The 22768-nt window shown below is 45.8% G+C and overlaps 6 protein-coding genes across 6 annotated transcripts; 5 read left to right on the forward strand and 1 right to left on the reverse strand.

The window, feature by feature from the left end:
- Positions 1–1947: 1947 nt before the first annotated feature.
- DFL_000030 (uncharacterized protein) lies at positions 1948–4033 on the forward strand (the record flags this gene model as incomplete). The annotated part of the gene is made up of 7 exons (XM_067631868.1): positions 1948–2160; positions 2328–2335; positions 2396–2533; positions 2589–2818; positions 2874–3202; positions 3266–3798; positions 3859–4033. The coding sequence occupies 7 exons, from the start codon at positions 1948–1950 to the stop codon at positions 4031–4033; spliced, it is 1626 nt and encodes a 541-aa protein (XP_067494550.1).
- A 1873-nt stretch (positions 4034–5906) lies between these two features.
- On the forward strand, positions 5907–6146 carry DFL_000031 (uncharacterized protein; the record flags this gene model as incomplete). The annotated part of the gene is made up of 1 exon (XM_067631988.1): positions 5907–6146. One exon carries the CDS (start codon positions 5907–5909, stop codon positions 6144–6146), a length of 240 nt encoding a protein of 79 aa, XP_067494551.1.
- Positions 6147–9200: 3054 nt separating this feature from the next.
- On the forward strand, positions 9201–10718 carry DFL_000032 (uncharacterized protein; the record flags this gene model as incomplete). The annotated part of the gene is made up of 5 exons (XM_067632104.1): positions 9201–9293; positions 9350–9828; positions 9893–10374; positions 10473–10526; positions 10624–10718. 5 exons carry the CDS (start codon positions 9201–9203, stop codon positions 10716–10718), a joined length of 1203 nt encoding a protein of 400 aa, XP_067494552.1.
- Positions 10719–12133: 1415 nt separating this feature from the next.
- On the forward strand, positions 12134–13946 carry DFL_000033 (uncharacterized protein; the record flags this gene model as incomplete). The annotated part of the gene is made up of 2 exons (XM_067632217.1): positions 12134–12348; positions 12416–13946. The coding sequence occupies 2 exons, from the start codon at positions 12134–12136 to the stop codon at positions 13944–13946; spliced, it is 1746 nt and encodes a 581-aa protein (XP_067494553.1).
- A 186-nt stretch (positions 13947–14132) lies between these two features.
- Positions 14133–17676, reverse strand: DFL_000034 (uncharacterized protein; the record flags this gene model as incomplete). The annotated part of the gene is made up of 7 exons (XM_067632333.1): positions 14133–14320; positions 14388–15515; positions 15568–15985; positions 16037–16173; positions 16225–16305; positions 16367–17543; positions 17605–17676. The coding sequence occupies 7 exons, from the start codon at positions 17674–17676 to the stop codon at positions 14133–14135; spliced, it is 3201 nt and encodes a 1066-aa protein (XP_067494554.1).
- A 3103-nt stretch (positions 17677–20779) lies between these two features.
- Positions 20780–22768, forward strand: DFL_000035 (uncharacterized protein; the record flags this gene model as incomplete). Its single annotated transcript, XM_067632444.1, has 6 exons — positions 20780–20879; positions 20965–21101; positions 21171–21455; positions 21515–21668; positions 21750–22470; positions 22576–22768. The coding sequence occupies 6 exons, from the start codon at positions 20780–20782 to the stop codon at positions 22766–22768; spliced, it is 1590 nt and encodes a 529-aa protein (XP_067494555.1).

A 22768-nucleotide genomic window follows, 5' to 3' on the forward strand; every position in this document is an offset into this window, starting at 1 on the left:
TGTATAAGTAATTCCATAGAACTTCATGATCATGAGTGCTCCGAAAGAAAGGGTGGCTGGCGCGGCCACAGGACCTCCGCATTCATTCTCCACACTCTGATTATGACGACTAAAAAGTTAGAAACGGAGTCTCTTTCCCCACAATAGTAATGATGCCGAATAGGATGGAAAGAAAGGGGACCCACAATCTTCGACGGTACTACCTTCTAGAAGTTCCGGTAGAACACATAAAAAAATACGAGGACGCAGCAAAAAAGTATGCATTCTGTACAAATTATTACAGCGAATTTCATGATTTCTGTGCGGTACGTCGATACGAACCATCGAATTAAAGTTTTGGTGCGTCGGGTGGGGATTTTTACGAACCTCAATTCTTTTTTTGCCAAAACTTTCGAAGCGGTGCAGTTTGGTGCGGGAAATCGTGAAACGGCTACAACCACACTGCAGTTCAGAAATGTACGTTTAAACCCGGTTGAAGCTGGCGTGATGGATCATGAGATCATTCTCTTCTTCTGTCTATACGTTCGACATATCTTGCAATTGATTTTGCTGCATGCTTTTTGTTCTTTGAAGTCGTGATCGTGATATCCTGATTACCATCAATAGCGCATCCCTCAACTTTGCATTACAAAATCCAATTCCATCGATCAAATCCCAAACCGTTGGCAATTTCGTGTGGGCTATATAAGACCCTATTATACCTGTGTGTCAAAGAAACCACGAGTCGCCGCTCGAACTGATTAGCTAGAGCTCACCACGTGAGCCTCCTCGACAATCGTTCGATTCTCGCCTTTGAGCGAAATGAACTGACCACATCCATCAGAAACCAGTGGTAAAAAAACGTTGGTCGCCCCTGTCAGTGCTCAAAAAGAATCTTTACCGAATACGAACCCCCCAGTCAAACTCAACATGACAAGGCAAGAACCGTGCACGGGTGGCAAGCGAGGCAGAAACCCCAGTTTGTGATTCGCCCAAAAGATGTCGAACCCCATCCCGACCCTAGCACGCTTATACCGTTTTGTATTAGTCTTAACGCTGGTCCTTTGCTTGCCCATGTTGCTGGGCCTCAAAGCGTCCTCAAAGCCAGTTTTTGTGTGCTCAAATAACATCTCCACGACTCCATGGGGGCTGACCATCTTCATTTTACCCGGTGGAGGTGGCTCCGCAATTTACCCTGCGAGCCGTTCGCCCACCAAATGCAAATGCAAAGTCTGGGCTATGGAGACCAAGAACTCCAAGAAAAACGGCGCTCGTTATGCTGCAGGCAAAGTTTTTCATTCTTCTGTTCGCTTTTTGCTGACCCAGGACACTCGTTTTTGTTCAGCATACGATAGATTGAATACCCCAAGCCCTTGCTCACTCCCTTGACAAAACCACGATACCTGCTAAAATTACGCCAGCACCCAGGCTGACATCTTTCTCACCCTTTCTTAACTCAAACATTTGGAAATCGAGAAATTTCAATCTTTTGTCAAATTATTGAAAACCCCGGATAGCTATCTAGATTCCGAGGGGAATTTTTCGCTTGTTGGCGCCAGCACTCATAATCGGAGTGGGAAGCGGAGCAGCCCGCCATTTTTAAAAAACGGTTCGAGCGAAATAATATATACGAGCTTATCCCCTTCACCGACTGGGGGGCAAAAATCAAATTGTCAACCTACAAAAACCTGACACCTTTCCGACCTGTCAATAGAAGGAAACTGGGAGTGAACAGTTGAAGAATTTGGGTTCTTCGGTGGAGGAAGTTTGGGGAGGGAAATCCTTTTTTTGTATCGATATTTTAATATTATCGTCGCAGAGCATCGTATGCCCTCGCATTCGATGCCTGGCTTCGCGGACGCCCGACCAGGCCTTTTCGTCTGCTAAGACTTTCCTTATCCAGCAATATTCCATCCTCCCGACTTCAAAACCTCGCCTTCCGACATACTATAATCCAACCGATCCAACATGTCTCTAGGCCATAACACCCCGTCGCCGCACGGCGAAACCACAATCTCAACACTCCCCACAACCTCCCCTTCACATCCAGCAAACACCGCCCGCTCAAACTCCGACGCAAAAGCGAGTACAATACAACAATCCCCCACGGAAATATACTACGATGCAACAAAAGTATTCACAGGCTCCGACTCGCCCGAAAAATGGGAAGCCGACGAGTCAGTACCTTTCCAACAGGTTAACCTGGTCACGGCGTTGGCAGAATGTAAACCGAATCCATGGACGCCGACGATGTTTAAGTTGTATATTTATATGTTTGTGGCGTGTTTGAATTCTGCGATTAATGGGTATGATGGGAGTTTAATGGGGGGATTAATGCTATGACGCAGTATCATGAGTATGTGTCTCTTTGGATCTGATTAGGTTGGTTTGTTATGCTGATGGGGGTTGGTGATAGTTATTTTGTCGTTCAAAAGGAAGGTCATATTGCCGGTTTAATTTTTGCAACTTATACGTTGGGGAATGTTATCGGATCGTTCTTTTCTGGGCCCTTTTCGGATAAATATGGCAGGAGATGGGGAATGTTTATCGGAGCGTGAGTTCTCCTATTCACCAATATTATATTTATTCAGCTGCTAACATTTTACTAGATCGATAATACTGCTAGGCACCGGAGTTCAAGCCAGCTCCACCACCCGCGCCATGTTCATCGGCGGCCGGTTCGTTCTAGGCTTCGGAGTAGCAACTTGTCAAACTGCTGGTCCGTCTTATGCCGCCGAGATCGCCCATCCCGCTTGGAGAGGTACTCTCACCGGTGTTTACAATGGATTCTTCTATCTCGGTGCTATTCCCGCCTTCTGGACACTTTATGGCACAGAAGGTAACACCCCCCCCTTTATCCCTAACATAAACCTCTCTAACAATCAATGCTATAGTAATCCAATCCTCCGCTTCCTGGCGCATCCCAATCTGGCTACAAAGCGTCGCCTCCGGCGGCGTCCTAATCGGCTGTCTCTTCTGCCCCGAAACTCCACGGTGGCTATTCGCTAACGGAAGACCCGCAGAAGCTCGTTCCGTACTTGCAAAATACCATGGAGAGGGAAACCGTGATTCCCCGGTTGTTATTTTAGAAATGTACGAAATGATGGAAGAGATCGAAATGTCCGGTTCCGATAAACGGTGGTGGGATTATAGAGATCTGTTTAGGACTAAGAATGCTTGGTGGAGGATGGCTTGCGTTCTAGGAATGGGTATTTTTGGTCAGGTATGATCTCACCGCCTCAACTCCCTTATTTAAACAAATACTAATGTTTATAAAACAAAATAGTGGTCCGGCAACGCCGCCCTCTCCTACTTCATGCCCATCCTCCTCGGCGAACTCGGCATAAAATCCGAACGCACCCAACTCCTCTGCTCCGCAATTTGGGCAATGGCAAACTGGGTAGCCGCAATGGTAGGCGCCAGGTTCACCGACCGCATCGGCCGCCGCAAATTACTCCTAACCGTAACCTCCTCCTTCGTCTTCTGGTGGACCATAATAATCATCATGCACAACTTCCGCTCCAAATACCCGGAAGACACGGAAAAACACAAGATCTTCAGCATAGCTGCTATATCGTTTATGTATGTGTTTGGAGTTACGTATTCGTTTGGGTATACGCCGTTGCAAATATTGTATCCTGTGGAATGCTTGCAGTATGAGACTAGGGCGAAGGGGATGGCGATGTATAATCTTAGCGTTAACTTGAGTCTGTTGTTGAGTATGTATACTACGCCTGTGGCGTTGGCGAAGATTGGGTTTAAGTTGTTTTATTTGTATATTGGGTGGGATTGTTTGGAGGTGCTTTTCATCTATTCCTTGTAAGTCCCCCGGCTTACCTTCTTCCTTTACATATGACCAGCACTAACACTATTTTATAGCTTCGTCGAAACAAAAGATCTAACCCTCGAAGAAATCAACGAAATCTTCGACGCCCCCAATCCAAAGAAAAAATCACTGGAACCAAGGATAGTGGTTCAAAATCCCAATTTTGATGATATAAACTGGCAAGACCTGAAGGATGAGCAAGATGCTAGGTATACCATGAGTCCCTAACACTCGTTTCACCACATCGCTATTATTAATTTTCGTTCTTTGATTTTTGTATTCCGTTGCGAAAGTTTCTGTACCTCTTCCTTGGATGGGAATCGAGGGATGTCTTTCTTTTTCTTTCTTTCTTTTTGAAGCTTGGTTGTTGGTTTTGTATTATGAATTGTTATGCGTGGCGTCGATGATCTTGTGCATGGGACTTATGGTTTACTTTGGAGGGGGTCCGGGGCAATACTTTGTTTTTTTCATACTGATGGATCCGAGGGTTTTATTATCTACACCCTTAGGAGGAATACTTCACCTCCCCTTTTATTATTACCTATTCAACGGCAAAAAAATCGATACCAAAGGCATCAAAATGGAGTTTTTTTTCTTCTTTCTTTTCAATTTCAATCGAATGAATCCATCTCTTTTCATGCAACTAAGACTAAGATCTTCCCGCGGTGAGAAAGATATATAATGTGCGTGTAGGCAATTCACCCAGTGCAGTTATAGGGTTAAAGAAAATAATGATTGGGTATCGCATGACGGACGGGAGTACGTCAGTGTAAACTTATTCTCGGGCCAGTCAGGGTGATCACCTATCTCATGGTCAGGCCGCGAAATTAATGTCAAAGTCTTCCTAGTAAGGTATCAAGGGAGTGTTGCAGAGAATTGCCACGAACCAGGTGTGTGATTAATAGTCTCGTAGCGACTGTGTATAGCTAGGTATATAGGCCATGGCTCGCATAATGTACGGGACTAGTCCACCTGGCCCCGTTGGTCTTGCCCAGCTGCATGCAGGTTCGAATTTAGACAGTGCGTTCCAGTCTTAGCTTCGAGACAGTCCCAATCTTGTTCCGACGCAAGCTAGAAGAGCCGGTCTAGGAAAGCTACGAGTCAAGATATACATTATCTCGAGTTTGTCAATTTAAATTTTTATAGATTTTATCTTCTTCAACGGCTTGTCGTGTAAGCCGGACCTTGGAATATTACATGAACGAAGCTTCGATACGACGAACGATATGGACACATCTAGATATCTTTGTGCCACAAAACGGTTAAGACTTTTCACCTAAATCCTGCGCACGGATGTCACTAAAACACAAGATTTTATTATTTGAGACCTGGAACTACAAGACTACAATGTACTGAAGCTTATATTTTAGTTACAAATTAATTTTGGTAGACTGGTTGGTATTGTGGTAGATAGCTAGGCTGTTGCAATATATAGTACCACAACACAATAATGGCGGGTTCACATGCCCAGGCTGGTCACTCGCTCGCAGTTGCGTTGCGTTATATAAATGGATTTGCACCGTTTTTGACGCAACACAAAAATTGTCTGGTCGACTTGACTACAAGCTCATAACTTCATGAAAATTGATTATTTTAATTTGTAAAATATAGGCTTCAGTACGCTGTAGTCTTGTAGTTCCAGGTCTCAAAATAATACAATCTTCTGTTTCAGTGACGTCCGTGCGCAGGATTTAGGTGAAAAGTCTTAACCGTTTTGTGGCATAGAGGTGTGTTCATCTCGTATTCGCAACAACTGAGGTGCCTTAAACGCTTTACAAAACGCCTTAAAGCCGAAATATGAAGATCCTAAAATCTGTTCAAATTCCACGTATGGTACTTGACTGCCAATACTTGCAAACCGGTAACATTTTATTTTGTCTGGGTATGAGACCAGGTGACAGCTTCATAGTCTCGGTCACATCTTCGTCGCGTCGACGTCGCTCCCCCAGAATGCGTTGTCTCACAAACTCCAACACCAAAGTTCTCTCACATATCCGGCCTTCATCCCACGTCCCACTACCATCACCTCCATCATCCCCAAACATTATCATGACATCTCCAACGATCTCTCTATAACCCCTAAATTCCAGTCCCAAACACAATGGCGGAGTTCCTCGTCTCCCTCAACCCTGCAAACTGGCCTCAATCCATCCCCCTCCACCACACCCTCCTCCTCGAAAACGATTCCTTCCGCCACATCCACATCCACGAAGTCAACATCCACGTATCCGATAACGTTCTGAAACTAGTACGAGAGTTACGGCGGTGGGCTGTATTTGGGAGCATTGGGTTTGTGGTTTGGAAGGGGTGGAAGTGGTTCTCCAAGAAGAAGAAGATATGACTATCCCGAGGAGCAGGAGTAGGAGGAGGGTTATTGGAATTATTGAATGAAATATTTTAGAAATCACTCTTTTAGGTTTTGACTGGAGGGTCGGATGGGAGGGTGTGGTTGGGTATAGATTGCGCCACCGGAGTTGATACTAGCAGCTACAAAAGCTGAATAATCCCCGGCCATAGGATCAGAGTTTAGACCGTTATTTCTCCGTCGGGTGTAGGCACTACATCCCTATCATTTACAACAGCCTCAATACACAAGAGTTCATAGGAGAATATTCTAACTTATGTTCCGGTATACGCGTATACGCTATTGACATTGGTGCTCTGAAAAATGCGCACTGGCGGATAGTTCACATTTTGGCGTGCAGCCATACCCATAGTGGCGGATGAAAGGAAGTCAGAGGCTTAGTGACCTTATTACATGCATATCACAAGGCAATAAGCTATATAGATATAATCTAGAAGCAGAAAAATACTCGCAGATGAATCTGGATCCAGAGAACTATATAATTCCCTAGATACTTATCGACAACAGCAACAGCGATAAAGACAAAAAACCACGAGTATTACAGCCACAAACGGTAATCCAATCCCCAGCCCGACCCATAGTCCTATCTTACGATCCCTGTCCTTGGCATCCTGACGGGTTTGTGTATAAGCCTGGTACGCGTTCTGATCAAATCCATCCTGTCCTTCGGTCGAACATAAAATTGTATACTAAGAATACGCAAACCCTTCCGGCGTATCATCTAGGTAATCAAACACATCCCCAGGACACCCCTCTCGTAAACACGATACGGTTCTATTATAAACAATTTCTTTCTGGGAGACGCAGTTCAATGACTCGTCCGGACACCCTTCTTTATCATCGCATCCGTACAATTCCTTCTACGGAGAGGGATGGCTTCTAAATTCACCTTCTTAAAACCAGTCGAACCGTAGATACCCGCGAACTAGGTTTGAAGTTTGTAGAAACAGTTATCATCGTCATTTGGAGCTGTTGGTGAACAGGTTAACGGCGCTACAGCTGTCTGGCAAAGACATTCGTGGGTTAGAGTGCCCATGCTTTTGAGGTTACGCAGTTGGGGACGGCGCATTTGGCGACCTTGGATAGATCAACGGGAGACTTGGGATTTGCGGGTGCTTGGCGAAGTATTACGAGGGACACCGAGGCGGGGGGCGTAGCAAGCAAGCAAGAAAAATAAAATAAATGTAGAGTATAGTAGCAAAGATCTCGAGCGCGAAAGGCCCAATACCCGCACCGTTGAGAATATCATGGCGAGTTTTCTATAGAAGGAAATATAATGATCACACGGGAGTTCAGGATATGTAGAGCTCTTGGAAGGAACATGACTTGATTTAAATAAATCGAAGCTTAGTTTTTCATGTTTTGTCCAATGACATCCGACGAGGTTGTACAGTTTCCGCGCCTGCTTCAGCCGGGAGCTATGGGAGTTACGGGCGCTCGTGCAAACGCCGAAACTCTCAATTTGATATTGGAAATCACAGCGGGATTGGTGTCAGTCGTTTCAATGGCAATCACGGTGTTGACATATGTGAAAATGTGGTTGTGTTTTAGATACTGCAGGCGCCAGAATTCGAAAATAAGCGGGAATAGTTACAGTGGTGGAATAGGACCAAGTATGTTCGATAAAACCGCCGGCATGCACTGACGTTTTAAAATCCTTGCCCAAAATACCCTCCTGCTGACAATTTCACAGGAATTGTGTACTAACTTGGGATTTTTTTGACTGTTAGGCAACCCCCCGGTATAATGTCATCCCAGGAAGGCTGTATGTCTCTATGTATATACATAATACCCTTTGCAATGTCTAGCAGCCGAAATCTTTTTTAACTTTTAGTGTCATGGGGGTCGAAAGTAGCCCAAACCTTACTTTTAAGAGAAAAAATCATATTTTTGTCCGAAATAGTCAAGTTTCGGACGACTTAGGTGTCTACCCACCTACTATCGGCCTGTCTACTATTAGGCTAGTAGGCCGGTAGGAACTTTACAGATTACTTAATATAATACGGTTGGAGCGCCAGTTCAACGTCGGTGTAGTGTCGTTATAGGCCGTAACGCCGCATTATCGCTACGGTGTGTAATTAAACAGGTATCGCTGCAAGACACTCTCTTTACCCCAACAATTAATTACATAAATTAGTTTAAATACGGTTCAAACAAGACCACAAAATTCTCCTCAAAAAACACCGATATTTCTCCCAAACGTAAGTACATGTTTTGGCCATTTTTGGCGCCCAATAAGTGCCCATGCTTAGTTGTTGTAGCCTGCCAAACGCAAAATTACAAAAAATAAAAAATAAAAAATAAAAATAAAAATTCTTCTTCGCATGTATACCCCCTGTAATAGCGGTATATATCGCTAGTTAAACAGTCTTATCGATATCGGATCGGATGCAAGGGACCGCTCGAGCATGCGAAACACCCACATTCCTTTTGCTGTTGTCGCAAACAAGCTGAATAATCCCCGGCCATAGGTCCTTTCGGAGTTTAAACGCCATTATCTCCATAACGGATGTATACCATCACCACAAACAGTATCTCGCCAATTTACACTCCAAACCTTACCATTACCTCAAAATAGCAAAGCCTCGATATCCGCATATCGGCTACTCTTAATCCGGCTATTTTATTATTTTCCTTAAATCGAATGAGGGGTACTTGGCTAATCAAGCGGTTAGGAATTAATGGAGATTAGGATTGGGCACAATTTGTCAACCATCATGATTTTCACCTGTTAGACTTCAAGACTATTGATTTGAATAATTTGGGTTAAGGCGATGACATAGGACTATCGCAGTCTTGCAAACCAGTCGTCAGCAATATGCGTATAGCTCGGAAACGGGAAGTTAGTATCGGCATGACTCAAGAAGGGGTTAGCTTCCTTGACGTCAATTGAAGGACGCAAAGTCTATATAAAGGTCGGCAGGAACGTCGATATTCATCCTACTCCTCAGCAGCAATCGACTGACCAATTGCATCGTAACCATTACTACCATACCAACCGCTTCTACTTAACTTTCCACGAACTTCAACATGTCAATCTTCGTCCCCGTCGAAAAGCCAAAGTCCAAGCTGGCGCGTTACCGCCTCCTGGCACCTACAGCCTCCGTCCGCGTCTCCCCGATCGTATGTCCCCCTCCCAAACCCCCTTATAAAAACCTTCTAATATAATTGATATATAGTGTTTCGGCGGCATGAATATCGGCACAGCCTGGAACTCCTTCATGGGCACAATGGACAAACCCACCAGCTTCTCGCTCCTCGACGCGTTCTACACTGCCGGCGGGAACTTCATCGACACAGCCATAAACTACCAAGACGGTGAATCCGAGACCTGGATCGGTGAATGGATGGAAGCTCGTAAAAATCGTACTGAAATGGTTATTGCTACTAAAGCTACTACCGGGTGGCGGTATCCGGATTTGAAGAATGGTGGGGTGTATGTTAATACTGTTGGTAACTCTACAAAGAATATTCATGAGAGTGTACGCGTGAGTTTGGAGAGGTTGAAGACGGATTATATTGATTTGCTTTGGATACATTGGTGGGATTATACCACCAGCATCGAGGAGTTGATGCAGACTCTCAACATCCTTGTTAAACAAGGAAAAGTCTTGTATTTGGGAATTTCAGATACTCCCGCTTGGATTGTTTCTAAAGCGTTTGTCCCCCCCCCCCTTTCTCCCTCGCCCCAATTTCCAAACTAATATGGTATATATATAAAGAAACGAATACGCCCGCTCCCACGGCCTCCGCCCCTTCAGCGTCTACCAAGGCCAATGGTCTGCCGCAAACCGTGAGTTCGAAAGGGACATAATCCCCATGTGTCGCGCCGAAGGCATGGGAATCTGCCCATGGGGCGCCTTGGGCGGCGGTAACTTCCGCCTCCCCGAAGAACGCGCCGAAATGGAAAAATCCGGCGATAAAGGCCGTTCATGGAGCGGCTTCGAAGGGTCCCCCGCTCAAAAAGCCGTTACTCCTATTCTTGCAAAGATCGGGAAGGAGAGGGGGTTGAGTATTACAGGCGTTGCGTTGGCGTATGTTTGTTCTAAGACGCCTTATGTTATTCCTATTGCTGGTGGGAGAAAGGTGGCGCATTTGGAAGATAATATTAAGGCTATTGGGGTTGTTTTGACACAACAGGAGATCGAGGAGATTGAAGGGGCGTATGAGTTTTCTTTGGGATTTCCGCATGACTTTTTGGGGGGTAAGAGGATGGAGAGGGGGAATCTGGGGCTTGATAGTGTGGCGTGGTTGGATTGGCCGGTGTGGGAGAAGCCGATTAGCATTACGGATCATGAGTAGATCGCGTACATTTGAATGGTGTGAAATCGGTGGAATACTTGGCAGTAGCAGTAGGTATTTTTGAATTCTACAGATTGATTTCTCCTCTCTCTTCTAATATTACGTCTTGTACGTTGCCAACATTATATTGAAATATTTTACTCGTAATAAGGCACCAAATACTATGACTCGACCTTTGCAGGCGATACCTCTGCTCCATCTCAAGATTTCACAAAAAGTCTGGTGACGAGATTGCTCAAAATCTAGAATTCTAGAATGAGGCCTTTTTCGAAGCACTCTGCGTTGACGTTGTATTTTCGCTAGCGCGATCTCATTATCGTCATACAACGATTGATGTTACCAGCCCAAACACAGCACTTCCCGAACTCTTCAATAGTAAATATAGTCACACCTAATATAAACCCAAACAATCGAATGAGGAATTTCGTCCGTGTAAAATAATGTTAGAATCGTTATAGACCATCTGGAATATCAATTCCAGGCTAGTCCATGGTATGGAGATGCATGGGCATGATCCTGGTCGACGGCCGGCTGGCAACGGCATCCCAGCCACCCACAGATCGTCCCCTACATGTACATTGCATGGCATGGCCAACAAAGTACATTCTTTTAAGATATTTCAGCTTCATGCAGCATTAAGTATCTCGATAAGCCTACAGATTTACTATTTCGAAGGGGTTTAATTCGTTAATAAGGAATGCGCTTCATCCCACATGCAGGTCCACGCCTCATCACACAAGATACAACCTAGAATGCTCCAATAATAACACCCCAAGAACCCCAACAAGACACCCAGGTTCCACAAATTTAAGTCTCGAATCGATCGCCATGATATCACTTTATGCATGCCAAAAAGGTCGGCCTAACCTATACAGTCTAGCTGAGAATGCACATGCGGGTTATGCACGGCACTCAACAGGTAGTGCCCTTCCGTGACCGAACATCAGCTGAAGAGCTAGACAGCTTGCATGATAGATCGACCTTTGCATATGTATATTAGCTAGCATGCCAGCTCATGAGAAGACGATTTTCAAGGTTAACGCAGTAGTTTAGTTGAAGCTAGCGAATGAGGGGTGTTTAAACAGCCAGGATGTATGATCAGATCTGCGGGCCGAATCAAAATCTGATGAATTCTCCGAGTTCGATGTTCCAATTAGGATTTTTTCGCATCAGGGGGTTAGCAGCTCGACAATCCAACAGTTGGCCATGGCAGTTTCCGTTGACAACAAGCACATCGATCCTACGCATGCATATTGGCCACAGCTATCACATTTCGATCCCAGATTCGTTCCAGCCGTTCTGGACAGTTAACTTGTATCACCCTCTAGATCCCCCCTGGAGGGTGGTCTGTGAAATGGGTATATATATAAACAGGCTCGGGCCATCCCAGCCTTAGTTTCTGGCTTCCTTTTCAAGATCTCATTCCCCATATTAAATTTACGCGATGTATTCATAAGATATCGGTCCCGTCACGACATCAACAACCCAACTACAACACACAACACAATATCAAGACATCCAGTCTTGTGAATATATCTCAAAGCTTCAATATCAAAAACTCAAAGCCGCATTGAGGAGTCAAGGGAAAGGGAAAAACCTAAACAATAAGAAAAACATAGCCTTCTTGCCCTTCTAGAAGAACCTTCATTTGAATTGTCGCGATGAGAAACCCTCACTCGAATCCATATTCCCATTCACACCCATCTGTGACCCGGCAGCCCTCATTACTAGAATGCAACAATATCGTTCTCGTAACTTTCCTCCTCCACAATACCAACGATGAAACCACCTCTACAACCGCAAATTGGGGTGCGCTGAAGAACATGACAGTGTTTGGGCCGAATAGTAAATGTTTCAGTCCATTGGAGGTTGAGGAGTAAGCTACTCCACAGTCACTACCGTGCCCAGCCTCGAGATTAGTATATTAATATAATAAATTACAGAACAAATGGCAGCACCTCCTTCTGCATGGCCTTCCCAATCCCCCCCACCGTCTCCCCGCTCAAAACTGCAATCCAACAGTTTGAAGACCTAACAACAGTAACCTACTCCTCCGGCTTCTTGCGCGTTCTAATCGGCACTCCCTTCTCGATCCCAAATTCAACCTCAACTTCAACTCCAGGAAGTGATAACGATGCTAACAACATCACGAAAATCCACCCCTTCCTATTATCAATAAACCGCACCCTCGCCATATCCCACAAAATCAATATCTCTCCAAACATCCAATCCCTCTCCTCCACCGGAAGCATAACCACAAACCTAATCGACCTCTCGTCCCACGATTTTCTCTCCACCGCACTCCAACGCTGCACAATCTCTCCTGCACTGGAAGCTTCAATTGAACGTCTTCGCACCGACCACCTCTCCGGCGCTGGTCGTCTAGCCACTTTGGCAGTTCGAGAATTTGCGTCATTATGCTCTACAGATCCATATCTCCTCTCCCTTCAATCCCCGCAAGAATGGTGGACTTCACTACGACTTTACGGCTGGCACCTTTTCCACTCCCGGCCGTCAATGTCAAGTAGTATTCAAAACTGCGTTATACGAATCCTCCAATCCATCGCCACCATCCTTCCTTCGCTTCCCACAAACTCGCACGAGCGGGGTTCAAAAGTCTCGAATCTAATCCTAACATCCCTAAAATCCACGCGTTCAAAGTCATACACCATCCCGCAATCATTCGTCTCCTTGATCCACTCCCTCCCCTCATTCACCTCCGCCTTTGAACAAAAACGTCTGTTCAATATTCTAGTGCATTCAAACTCCTCGGTTATGGCGTCGAGTCTCATCTCCCTCTTCAACACCACAAATCGCCCTCGCATAAGAGTATTCGTCCTTGAATCCCGTCCGTTATTCGAAGGCGTCACCTTGGCGCGGTATCTACGCAGCCAGATACCGCATAATGCTGGTAATTTAAAGTTAGGCGGTGTACCGGCAGTAACGGTTGAAGTAGCTGTCGACGCCGCGGTAGGGAATTATACAAAAGTGGCGGATTTATATGTGCTGGCGGCAGATAGGATTTATCCTAACGGCGACGTATCCAACAAAATCGGCTGCCTAACAGCAGCGTTGGGGATGAGATTTAATGAGCGAAGGAGAAACGGTGTTCCCTCGACATCTAATAACGGAGGGAATAGCAAAAGTATAATAGTAATCGGCGCAACAGACAAAATCTGCGGCAAAGACGAACGCGACCGAGGATGGGACTATAGTTACGAAGAAAACGACGGAGGAGAAATAAGAAAATCTTGGCCTGGTCTTTGTGACGACGCTGATTCTTCTGCCGAGATTTCGGATACTGACGAAGAAGGGAAGGAAGATGTTAGGGTTAGGAATATGTATTTTGAAACTGTACCCGCGGAATTGATTGATTGTTATCTAACCGAAGAAGGGGTGATGGATGCGGGGGGGATTGGAGAAGTTGCGGATTGTCATTTGAGGAGGGAGATGGAGATTTTTGGGGAGTTATAATACTTCAGATTTATTGTAGTAGGAGTTTTGGATACAAGCCTGCATAACTGTATGTATACTAACGTTTTAAACTGATGGAATCATTATCATTATAATATAACCAATAACCTGCGTGGCATATATTCTATAAAGCTTAACTAAATAAGTGTGTCGATTATCCCGACCGGGAGCGAACCTCCTCAGCGATTATCCCGACCGGGAGCGAACCTCCTCAGCGAGCACAACCGTCTCAACCCCCACTGGCGCCGACTCATCATCCGCCTCTGGTACAGAATCTAAATCGATTTTATCCCCCAATAGCGTCTTCATCACCACCATCCCCCCAATCTTCGAAATTACCGCATTCGCCTCCTTACAATTCTCCGATGCCACGCCTAAATCCCCCAAACTTAGCCATCACATTCTCTAAAACCCAAGGAATCTAGAAGGGGAGGTACTTACACTCCGGACACCCCCCAGCACACCCACACCCTTCAACCCTCTCCACTGCCATCTTCAAAAGTTTCTCCACAAACTCAAATGCCTTACTTGTAATCCCACTCCCACCCCCCGCACCCTTCGCATCATAAAACGTTAACCGTCCGGGTCTTTTCCTCCTCGTTTCCTTTTTCGCAAATTCCTTCTGTGGAGCTTTGCATTCCGTCCTAACCTCCCTAGGTCCACTGACCACAAAGTTCGGAAGCAATGCCAAAATAGCATGTTCCGCTGCGTGTATACTCGCCGCGATATTATATTTCTTCTCTTTGAGAATCTCGAATGCAATTTTCGGCACGTCCAGCCACATCCCCTTTGAAAGTATCTCAAGCGGCGGGGTTTCCACGTCTACCGCATCGATTTTCCTCCCCTTCCTATCAACTTTAAAGTACCCGAATACCACACTCGTGATTTTTATACTCCCAAAATACGCTTTACACGTCGATCCCGGAATCCTCCTCGTAGCTTCAGTCTCAACAGGATCAACGTCCGTAAAGTCCCGCTGCTGTGTAATCCACTCCACCTTCACCAACTCCACCTTCGCGAGTCTCCTATCAACATTAAACTCCCGAACAAGGTACTTAAGCCCCTGATGTAAAAATATCGCCCCCTCATAAATCGTAAATGGCGCGCGTGAGGGCTCCACAGTCTCCAACACCATATTTCTACTCTGCGTTACATCCACAACGGCGAAGTGATCGTCCTCTGCATCTCGGATTGACACGTGGGAGGAAGGGTACGGTCTAAACCTATCATGACAGTGATAAAACCCCTTTGAGTCCTTAACCAACCGCTCTTCAGCTAGCGCTTTGAGAGTTGGGCCGAGGTACTTTTCGTCTTGTCCTGGATTGATAGGCATTTCGAATGCCGCGCATTGGACGTGGCCTTCGAGTACTAGAATGTTCTCTAGATCTATGTGAAGACTGGGATTTGGTGCCGTCTTGATCAGTTCGGGATTGGCCATGTAGTGCTGGTCTAGCGCGAATCTGTCCCCGATAAGGACGGAGAGGGAATCGCGTTTTCGACGGCCGGCTCGACCGCTTTGCTGCCGGAGGTTGGAAATCGAGTATGGGAAACCGACCATGATAACCGCATCTATCGAATTCTTAGGACACAAGTTCTAGAGGTAGTAATAGGGTAACTGTACCTAGGGTTCCGACGTCAATCCCCAGCTCTAAGGCCGTGGTAGCCACAATCCCCAATAAATGACCATTAAACATCTGACTTTCAATCTCCCTCCTATCCTGCGCTGCATACCCACCTCGATAACTCATCACACGACTGGAAAGCTGCGGTAGCCCTCGATCGATAAGAACTTGTTTAATCGCAGAAACCGTCAATTCGCATACTTTTCTAACCCGACAGAATGCTATAGTCCGTACACCTCGGAGTATTAACTCTACGAATAGGTTAGCCGCTTCTTGTACAGGGTCTACACGGCCCGCTTTTAGATCAGTGGGGTCTTTGTAAGGGCAGTTCCAACAGAGGAAGGTCTTTTCCCCAGTAGGTGAACCATCGATCGAAGTGAGTTTTACGGAGGAGAGGCCGAGGAGGTCTTTCATATGCTGCGCAACAAGCTTAGTTCAAGAATTTTTGGATTTCTGGGAGTATTTTACCTTTTCGGGATTCTCAACGGTGGCGGAACAAGCTATGAATATAACGTTGTTATTCCCAACCGCTGAGCATATTCGCCGTAGCCGACGCATTACGAGGGCTACATGGCTGCCGAATAATCCATTGTAAACGTGGAGTTCTACAGATATCGTCAACTTCCATCACAATGATAGGGAAGGGAGGGGCATACCATCAATAACCACAAACTTAAGATTCTGTAAGAACCTCCTCCATTGCTCTTCGTTCGGCAAAATGTTAAGGTGGAGCATATCTATTCCAAAGTTTCGTTAGTTCTATGCACTGACTAAATTTAGGCCATCAGTATTACATACCGGGATTGGTAAGCACCACTCTAGCTTCCTCTCTGATCCTTCTCCTTTCGCCTTTCGGTGTATCTCCATCATACGTCTCCACCAAAACCTCGCCTAGCTCGTCTTTCATGAACTCTAACATTTTTGCCAATGAGGCCTTTTGATCTTGAGCTAGAGCTTTTGTAGGGAATATGAGAAGGGCGCGACAATCCGGGTTGTGCTGTAGTTTATGCAGAAAAGGTATTTGGTATATTATAGATTTCCCGGAGGAGGTAGACGTGGAAACCACCACATTTTCTCCATGGAAAACGTCGTTTAGAGCGGCAGCTTGGTGGGAGTAGAGACGGGTGATGTTTTTCACATTATAGAGGGCGTCAACGAGGATTTGTGAGAGTGGGAAGTCGAGGTTACCGAAGTGAGGATCCTGGGCGGGAAAAATCAAATGACCGTTGGGGACTATTTGGTTTTTATAGAACTCCGAGGTTGAGGCTATTTCTTTGACTATTTGTGGTATTGATGCTCGGGATTTGGGAATATTGGGTAATGAGGACTCGGGACTTGGATTATCCTCTTCCTCTTCACCATTCAAAGGGATATAACCTCGTTGTCGAAGCCCAATCTGTTCAACTGGATCTAGCGATTTCTCTAAACAGTCCTTCATGAACTTGTCGACTGCAAGTTCGAATCTTGAATTTCTTTTTGCAATAACCCTTAACACCTCTGCTTGGGAGAACTCCGGTAGTTTGATACGGTCTCCACCCTTCCGCCTTCTTTGTTGGTCCGATGACCTCGTTTTGGGGGCTTGTCTGAAATCACCGTCTGTATATTCAAAGAGCAAGACTCTTTTGCCCTTATGCTCCGGTGGCCGATATAAATCTGCATTCTCCGCGACACCCTTATCCTTGGAGGGTCCATCGCCACCATATACCTGCAGTTGTAGCGTTTCTTCATCCACATACTCAAGAGTCACAGCGCCGGGGATTAAAAACTTTATCTGGGCGATATCATCGATGGATAATGGACGTTTGATGTGGTCTTCCACCGCTGATTTTAGATTTTCAAAGGTTGTGGCGAGTTGTTTGCGAGTAGAGCAAAATGTGTAGACGAGGTTTAGAGCCTTATGGGTTGTATATAGCTTTTGGAAGTGGGATGGCCAGGAGAGGGTGTTTATAGGGGGTGTGGTTGATGTCCCTTGGTTCTAAGAAAGGTATTAGTAAGGCCTGGCGATACATCTGTAGACATATGAACAAGGGTCTTACTGTGCTGTTAAGTACCTTTTTCTCGGGCCGCCGCTTCCGTTTCTTAGTAGATGGAACTTCGGCTGCCGACATGTCGTGTAATAAAAAGATGGAGATATTACGTTTATCAACCACGTTGGGGTCTCATGGTGTGGGAGTCGGCGGTGTCGCATCTACGCCGCGACTTGATTAGAATCCGCGCCACCACGTGATGACGGGAGCAATGCGACAACACAAAGCTAAACAAAATGCAACAGTTCCCTCAACTCATTCCAGAAACGATTCAGAGAGCTCCAGGGCCGGAACTCCCCATAAAGTAGCATCTAGATGGACGCAGTGTTTGAATCAAGTCTACTATATCGATACGATGTTATTTTGGGCGAATTGGGCACGAAGCATTTCATCACTGGTATAATACCCACGTTGCTTCAGGACACTGAGCTTCGATGCTAATAAACTTCAGGTCTCGACCTTTCATGGAAAACTTAGACTCATGCAGACTCTTACAACCATTCCCATGGGCAAATACAAACTTTGGATGGAGGGTAATTCTAAGCTCGGTACGGGCTTTATGGGTGCCAGCCGACGAGAGAAAGTAACCTTCAAAGTATCATTCCCAGCGAAGCTTCGCGGCTCCACTCCGGTTCCGGTAAACTTTGGCACCATAAGGTTCGATATTGGAAAATGATGAAAAATTTTCGCCTCTTTACCTCTTCACGCCCTGCTACCCTGTCATATCGAACCATCTTTACACTCTCACAATAATACTCATGCTGCCTCCTAGTACATTCTAAGTGCACGACCGACATTCTTTGCGATTCTACTTCTGCACTCATTGTCCGATAGCCACTGTGTCATACTCCGACTAGAGGATCACCAGCATCGGCGACCCACGAGGTAATGGAACACACCTACGTTCCATACTATTTCGCCGGGTTCCATGAATGGGTTTTCGCATACACTAACCCCCAGTATTACTGCTACGATCTCGGCCACCTCAGTTTCGACTACTGGCTTGAGCGCCTAAGAATCCTTATCAAGTATGATTGCATCATTGACTTCCGGTTCTTTCAGCACTTCATCCTTTGCGAGTTCTTCGAATACTATCACTTCGAGTCCTTCGAGTACTATTACCTCTTTAAATAGCAGTCCAACTTCTACCGATAGCGCGACCAACTTCGGCTGTTAGCCATGCAAAACACACTACCCAATCGAAAGGATCATTGTCAGCGTAAACATGATTGTGTCGCTGAACGGCGGCGCTTTGATGTATACCAATGGCTATCGATACTGGTAGTTTTTGCACCTGCCTATACACTATACGTATGCACCTCTACTGATTCGAAGACGAATACAGGATGCATCGTTCGAATTCTACACACTCTTACTTCACATTTCTAGGCGTTATTTCTTGATCTTTTGATTTCATAATCATGTTTGTTTTCTTCATACTGCATTACCCTAGTGTTTGGATCTTCCTTTGATTTTAGCTAATTTGTGGGTTTTTGAAACTTCTCTGGAAATTTTATTTGATGTATATAGATAGATAGACATTGCTTTTAGGGTGATAATATCATACCGTCAGTCAAAACTCACCCTGTCATGGCCAGCCTCCGGTCCAGTTATCTAATGTCCTTATTGATATATCGGTGATTCTGCTGAGAAGATCTCTCCCTTCGTGGATATATGTACGGCCTGCCTAGAGTATAAGGGGCCTGTATCTCCCATCTTCTCATATACCTATTATTTTTTGGGTCGGGTGAGGTTTCCATTTGACGTTAGTGTTTTGATATCAGGTTCGAATTCGGTGGGCCTGAGGCTTAGTCTTGGCGGATATGTGGGGGTACACAAGGACCCACCAGTCTGCCAAGCAACTACGCTGATTAGCGAATGGTACCTCGCATTATTTCAGTGTGAAGGGTCGAAAGACCAGAATTTTCGGAATCGATGTGATTACGATGGTATGTACATAGTTTGTTCGGCTCGATATACTGCTTATGAATTTTTCCAGACATAAAGGCATTGAAAGTCTTGTGAAGTGGTATATATAGAACTGGAGTTCGAATCAGCTTCCTAATAGGGGTACGACGAAGAGCCTCGGTACCTGGCGCAGCACCTCGGCCGATGCCGAAGCTGCGATAAGCCCAACTTGGGAGATAAAGAATTTTAACTTATGTAATGTGATCCAGGCTTCGGGCTTTATATCCATCTCCATGAATTCAAAAGACATTCCCAAAGCGATGCCGTTCGCATTTCCAAGAGATAACACCGATAAGGCGGGGCTAGTAATTAAAGAAAGCAGAAGAAGACACTGGCTTTTTCATTTTTGTCATTCGATTCTTTTACCATGTCCGCATCGCATGCAAAGTTTACACAGTTACAGTCGCTACCGATAACCGAAATCTCGGGACCGTTAACTATACCTAAGCGATGGATCGAGGCTCTGAGAGTCCATATGTGGACAAACACACCAGTGGGACCGAGACTTTCAGCAATGTCAACCATCCTTTGACGCCAGCATACGGATATGGAATCGTGCTAGGACTCGGATTCACTTTCGCTCTTGTTATGATATGTATTACGTGGCTGTTGAAGAGATATCATAATGAAAAGCAGACTGTTGAACAATGTAAGTCTAACTGGATTCATCTCGGAACTTCGCCCGCTCGCGACACTTTATTGCAAGTTGAATTAATTTCCAACATTCATGTTTGGCTTTAAGTCACAACCGCAGGGTATATATATACAATCCTTATTACCTCCACATCACTTTCCATATCGGTGTACACCGAACACAAACATCGAATTAACAACCTCATAGACGTGTTGTCAAAACAGGTCTGGTCGCATGCAGCGTTGTATCTTCGTGGACATGGTCCGCAACCCTATTACATTCTTCGGGCGTCGCATATCGATATGGAGTCAGCGGGCCATTTTGGTACGCATCCGGAGCGACAATCCAGATTCTATTATTCGCTACACTGGCTATCGAGCTTAAACGTCGGGCGCCAAATGCGCATACATTTCTAGAGGCTATTCGGGCGAGATATGGGTTCTATGCCCATATTGTTTTCATTTTCTTTGGACTTTTCACGAATATTCTGTGGGTACATGGCACTCGCACATAATCTCGAACTCCGGGGATATAGAGAATCGCAATGGGATGCTGATGGGCGAGATTTAAAGGGTTACCGCTATGCTCCTAACTGGTGGCAGCGCGGTTGTAGAATCGATTACAGGGATGCCGACACCCGTAGCTTGCTTCATGCTACCCATAGGTGTTGTCCTCTATACCCGTACGTTCAAATCAAGCCACGGCTTACGACCCCTTTCTATGCTTCAGGAACTGATTACGGGTACGATCTTGTCGGATTTATCTAGTTTTCGGTGGTCTCAAGGCAACATTCATGGCGGATTATATCCATACCTGCATACTAATGATTATCCTCTTGATATTCGCGGTGAAGGCGTATATGACGAGCCCACTTCTCGGGTCTCCAAAAGCAGTTTATGATGCTGTAAGTCGATACACACGCAAGCCCTCCCTAACCAATGTCATAAATCCTATCGCTGATACATCCCTATAGCTTGTCGCCATGTCTATCGCAAACCCCGTCGACGGCAACCAAGGCGGTAGTTATCTTACGATGAGAAGCCGGGAGGGAGCTATGTTTTTCATCATCAACCTTGTCGGCAACTTTGGCGCTGTATTTTGCGACAACGGGTATTATAATAAAGCCATTGCGGCTTCGCCAGTCTCGGCATTTCCAGGCTATGTACTGGGGGGACTGTCATGGTTTGGGATTCCGTGGCTAGCGGCGACAACTATGGGACTTGCTGGGCTGGCTTTGAGCAAGAGCCCTGCGTTCCCGGTAGGATAGGTCTTCCGTTCACTACTTTCAATTTCTCATTGCTAATATCTTGCCTTTAGATATATCCGGAGCAACTTACAGTTACTGAAATTAATGCTGGGCTCGTCTTGCCAATGGCCGCTACCGCTCTTATGGGGAAAGGCGGCGCGGTCTGTGCCATACTCTTGATATTCATGGTTCTAACATCCGCTACATCCGCAGAACTCATCTCCGGTAAGCTATTTATTACAATTGCATTCATGCTTTGCACACGGACCCTAACCCACTGCAAATTTGCTCACGATTTTTCGAAAGTATCTTCTATATGCACCTTCGACATCTACCAATTTTACTTCAAACCCCTCGCCACCGACCGACAACTCATCTGGTTCGCCCACGCAGTCGTCATCCTCTTCGGTTTCCTTTCCGCCGCGTTCTCCACAGGATTATACTACGTCGGAGTTTCAATGGGATATCTCTATCTCCTCAACGGTATTATAATCTCCCCCGCCGTTCTTCCTGCCGCTTTAACGCTCTTATCGAAGCGACAGAGTATGTGGGCTGCTACGCTTAGCCCCGTCTTGGGACTCACCTGTTCCCTTATTACTTGGCTCTTAGTCGCGAAATTCAAATATAATGAGATAACCGTGGCCAGCACGGGACAGAATTTACCGATGCTGTGTGGGAATGTGGTGGCGCTTTGTAGCCCTGCTATTTTTGTACCCGTGATAACCTTCATTACGGGGCCGGATAACTACGATTGGTTGAGTATGCGACAAATCCAGCTCGTTGGAGAAGGGAATCCGGATAAAGCAGCAGATTTGGCATCCGACGATCACCGCCAGCGGGCAGAGGCCATAAACGGTCATCCTGGGGGAATAATGACGGATATACACGCCTACGACCACCTTGAAAAAGTCCTTGGAAGATCAAAGAAGATCACGGTAATAATGAGTTTGGTATTATTAATCGTGTTACCGATGCCGCTTTTTGGAAGCGGGTATATCTTTTCTGAAGGGTTTTTTACGGTTTGGGTGTATGTTTCTATAGCGTGGTTAGTGCTTAGTACACTTTGTGTGAGTGTATATCCGTTGTATGAGAGTTGGGAGAGTATAAAGCATGTTTTTGTGGAGGTTGTTAGAGATGTTATGCGGTTACAGACAAAGAAGGTCAATAACGAGTGGGAGATGTATGAGGGTGGTGGGAGTATGGATGGTGGGAGGGAGGATAACGGGAGTTTTGGGTCTGAGAGGGGGTTGAGGCCGCGGGTGGGTGTAGAGGGTGGAGATGGTTTGCGGATGTCTGGGGACGTTCGGTTGAATGATTTACGGTAG

This window comes from Arthrobotrys flagrans (assembly GCF_004000055.1).
Source record: "Arthrobotrys flagrans strain CBS H-5679 chromosome Unknown unitig_15, whole genome shotgun sequence".
NCBI classification, from domain to species: domain Eukaryota; kingdom Fungi; phylum Ascomycota; class Orbiliomycetes; order Orbiliales; family Orbiliaceae; genus Arthrobotrys; species Arthrobotrys flagrans.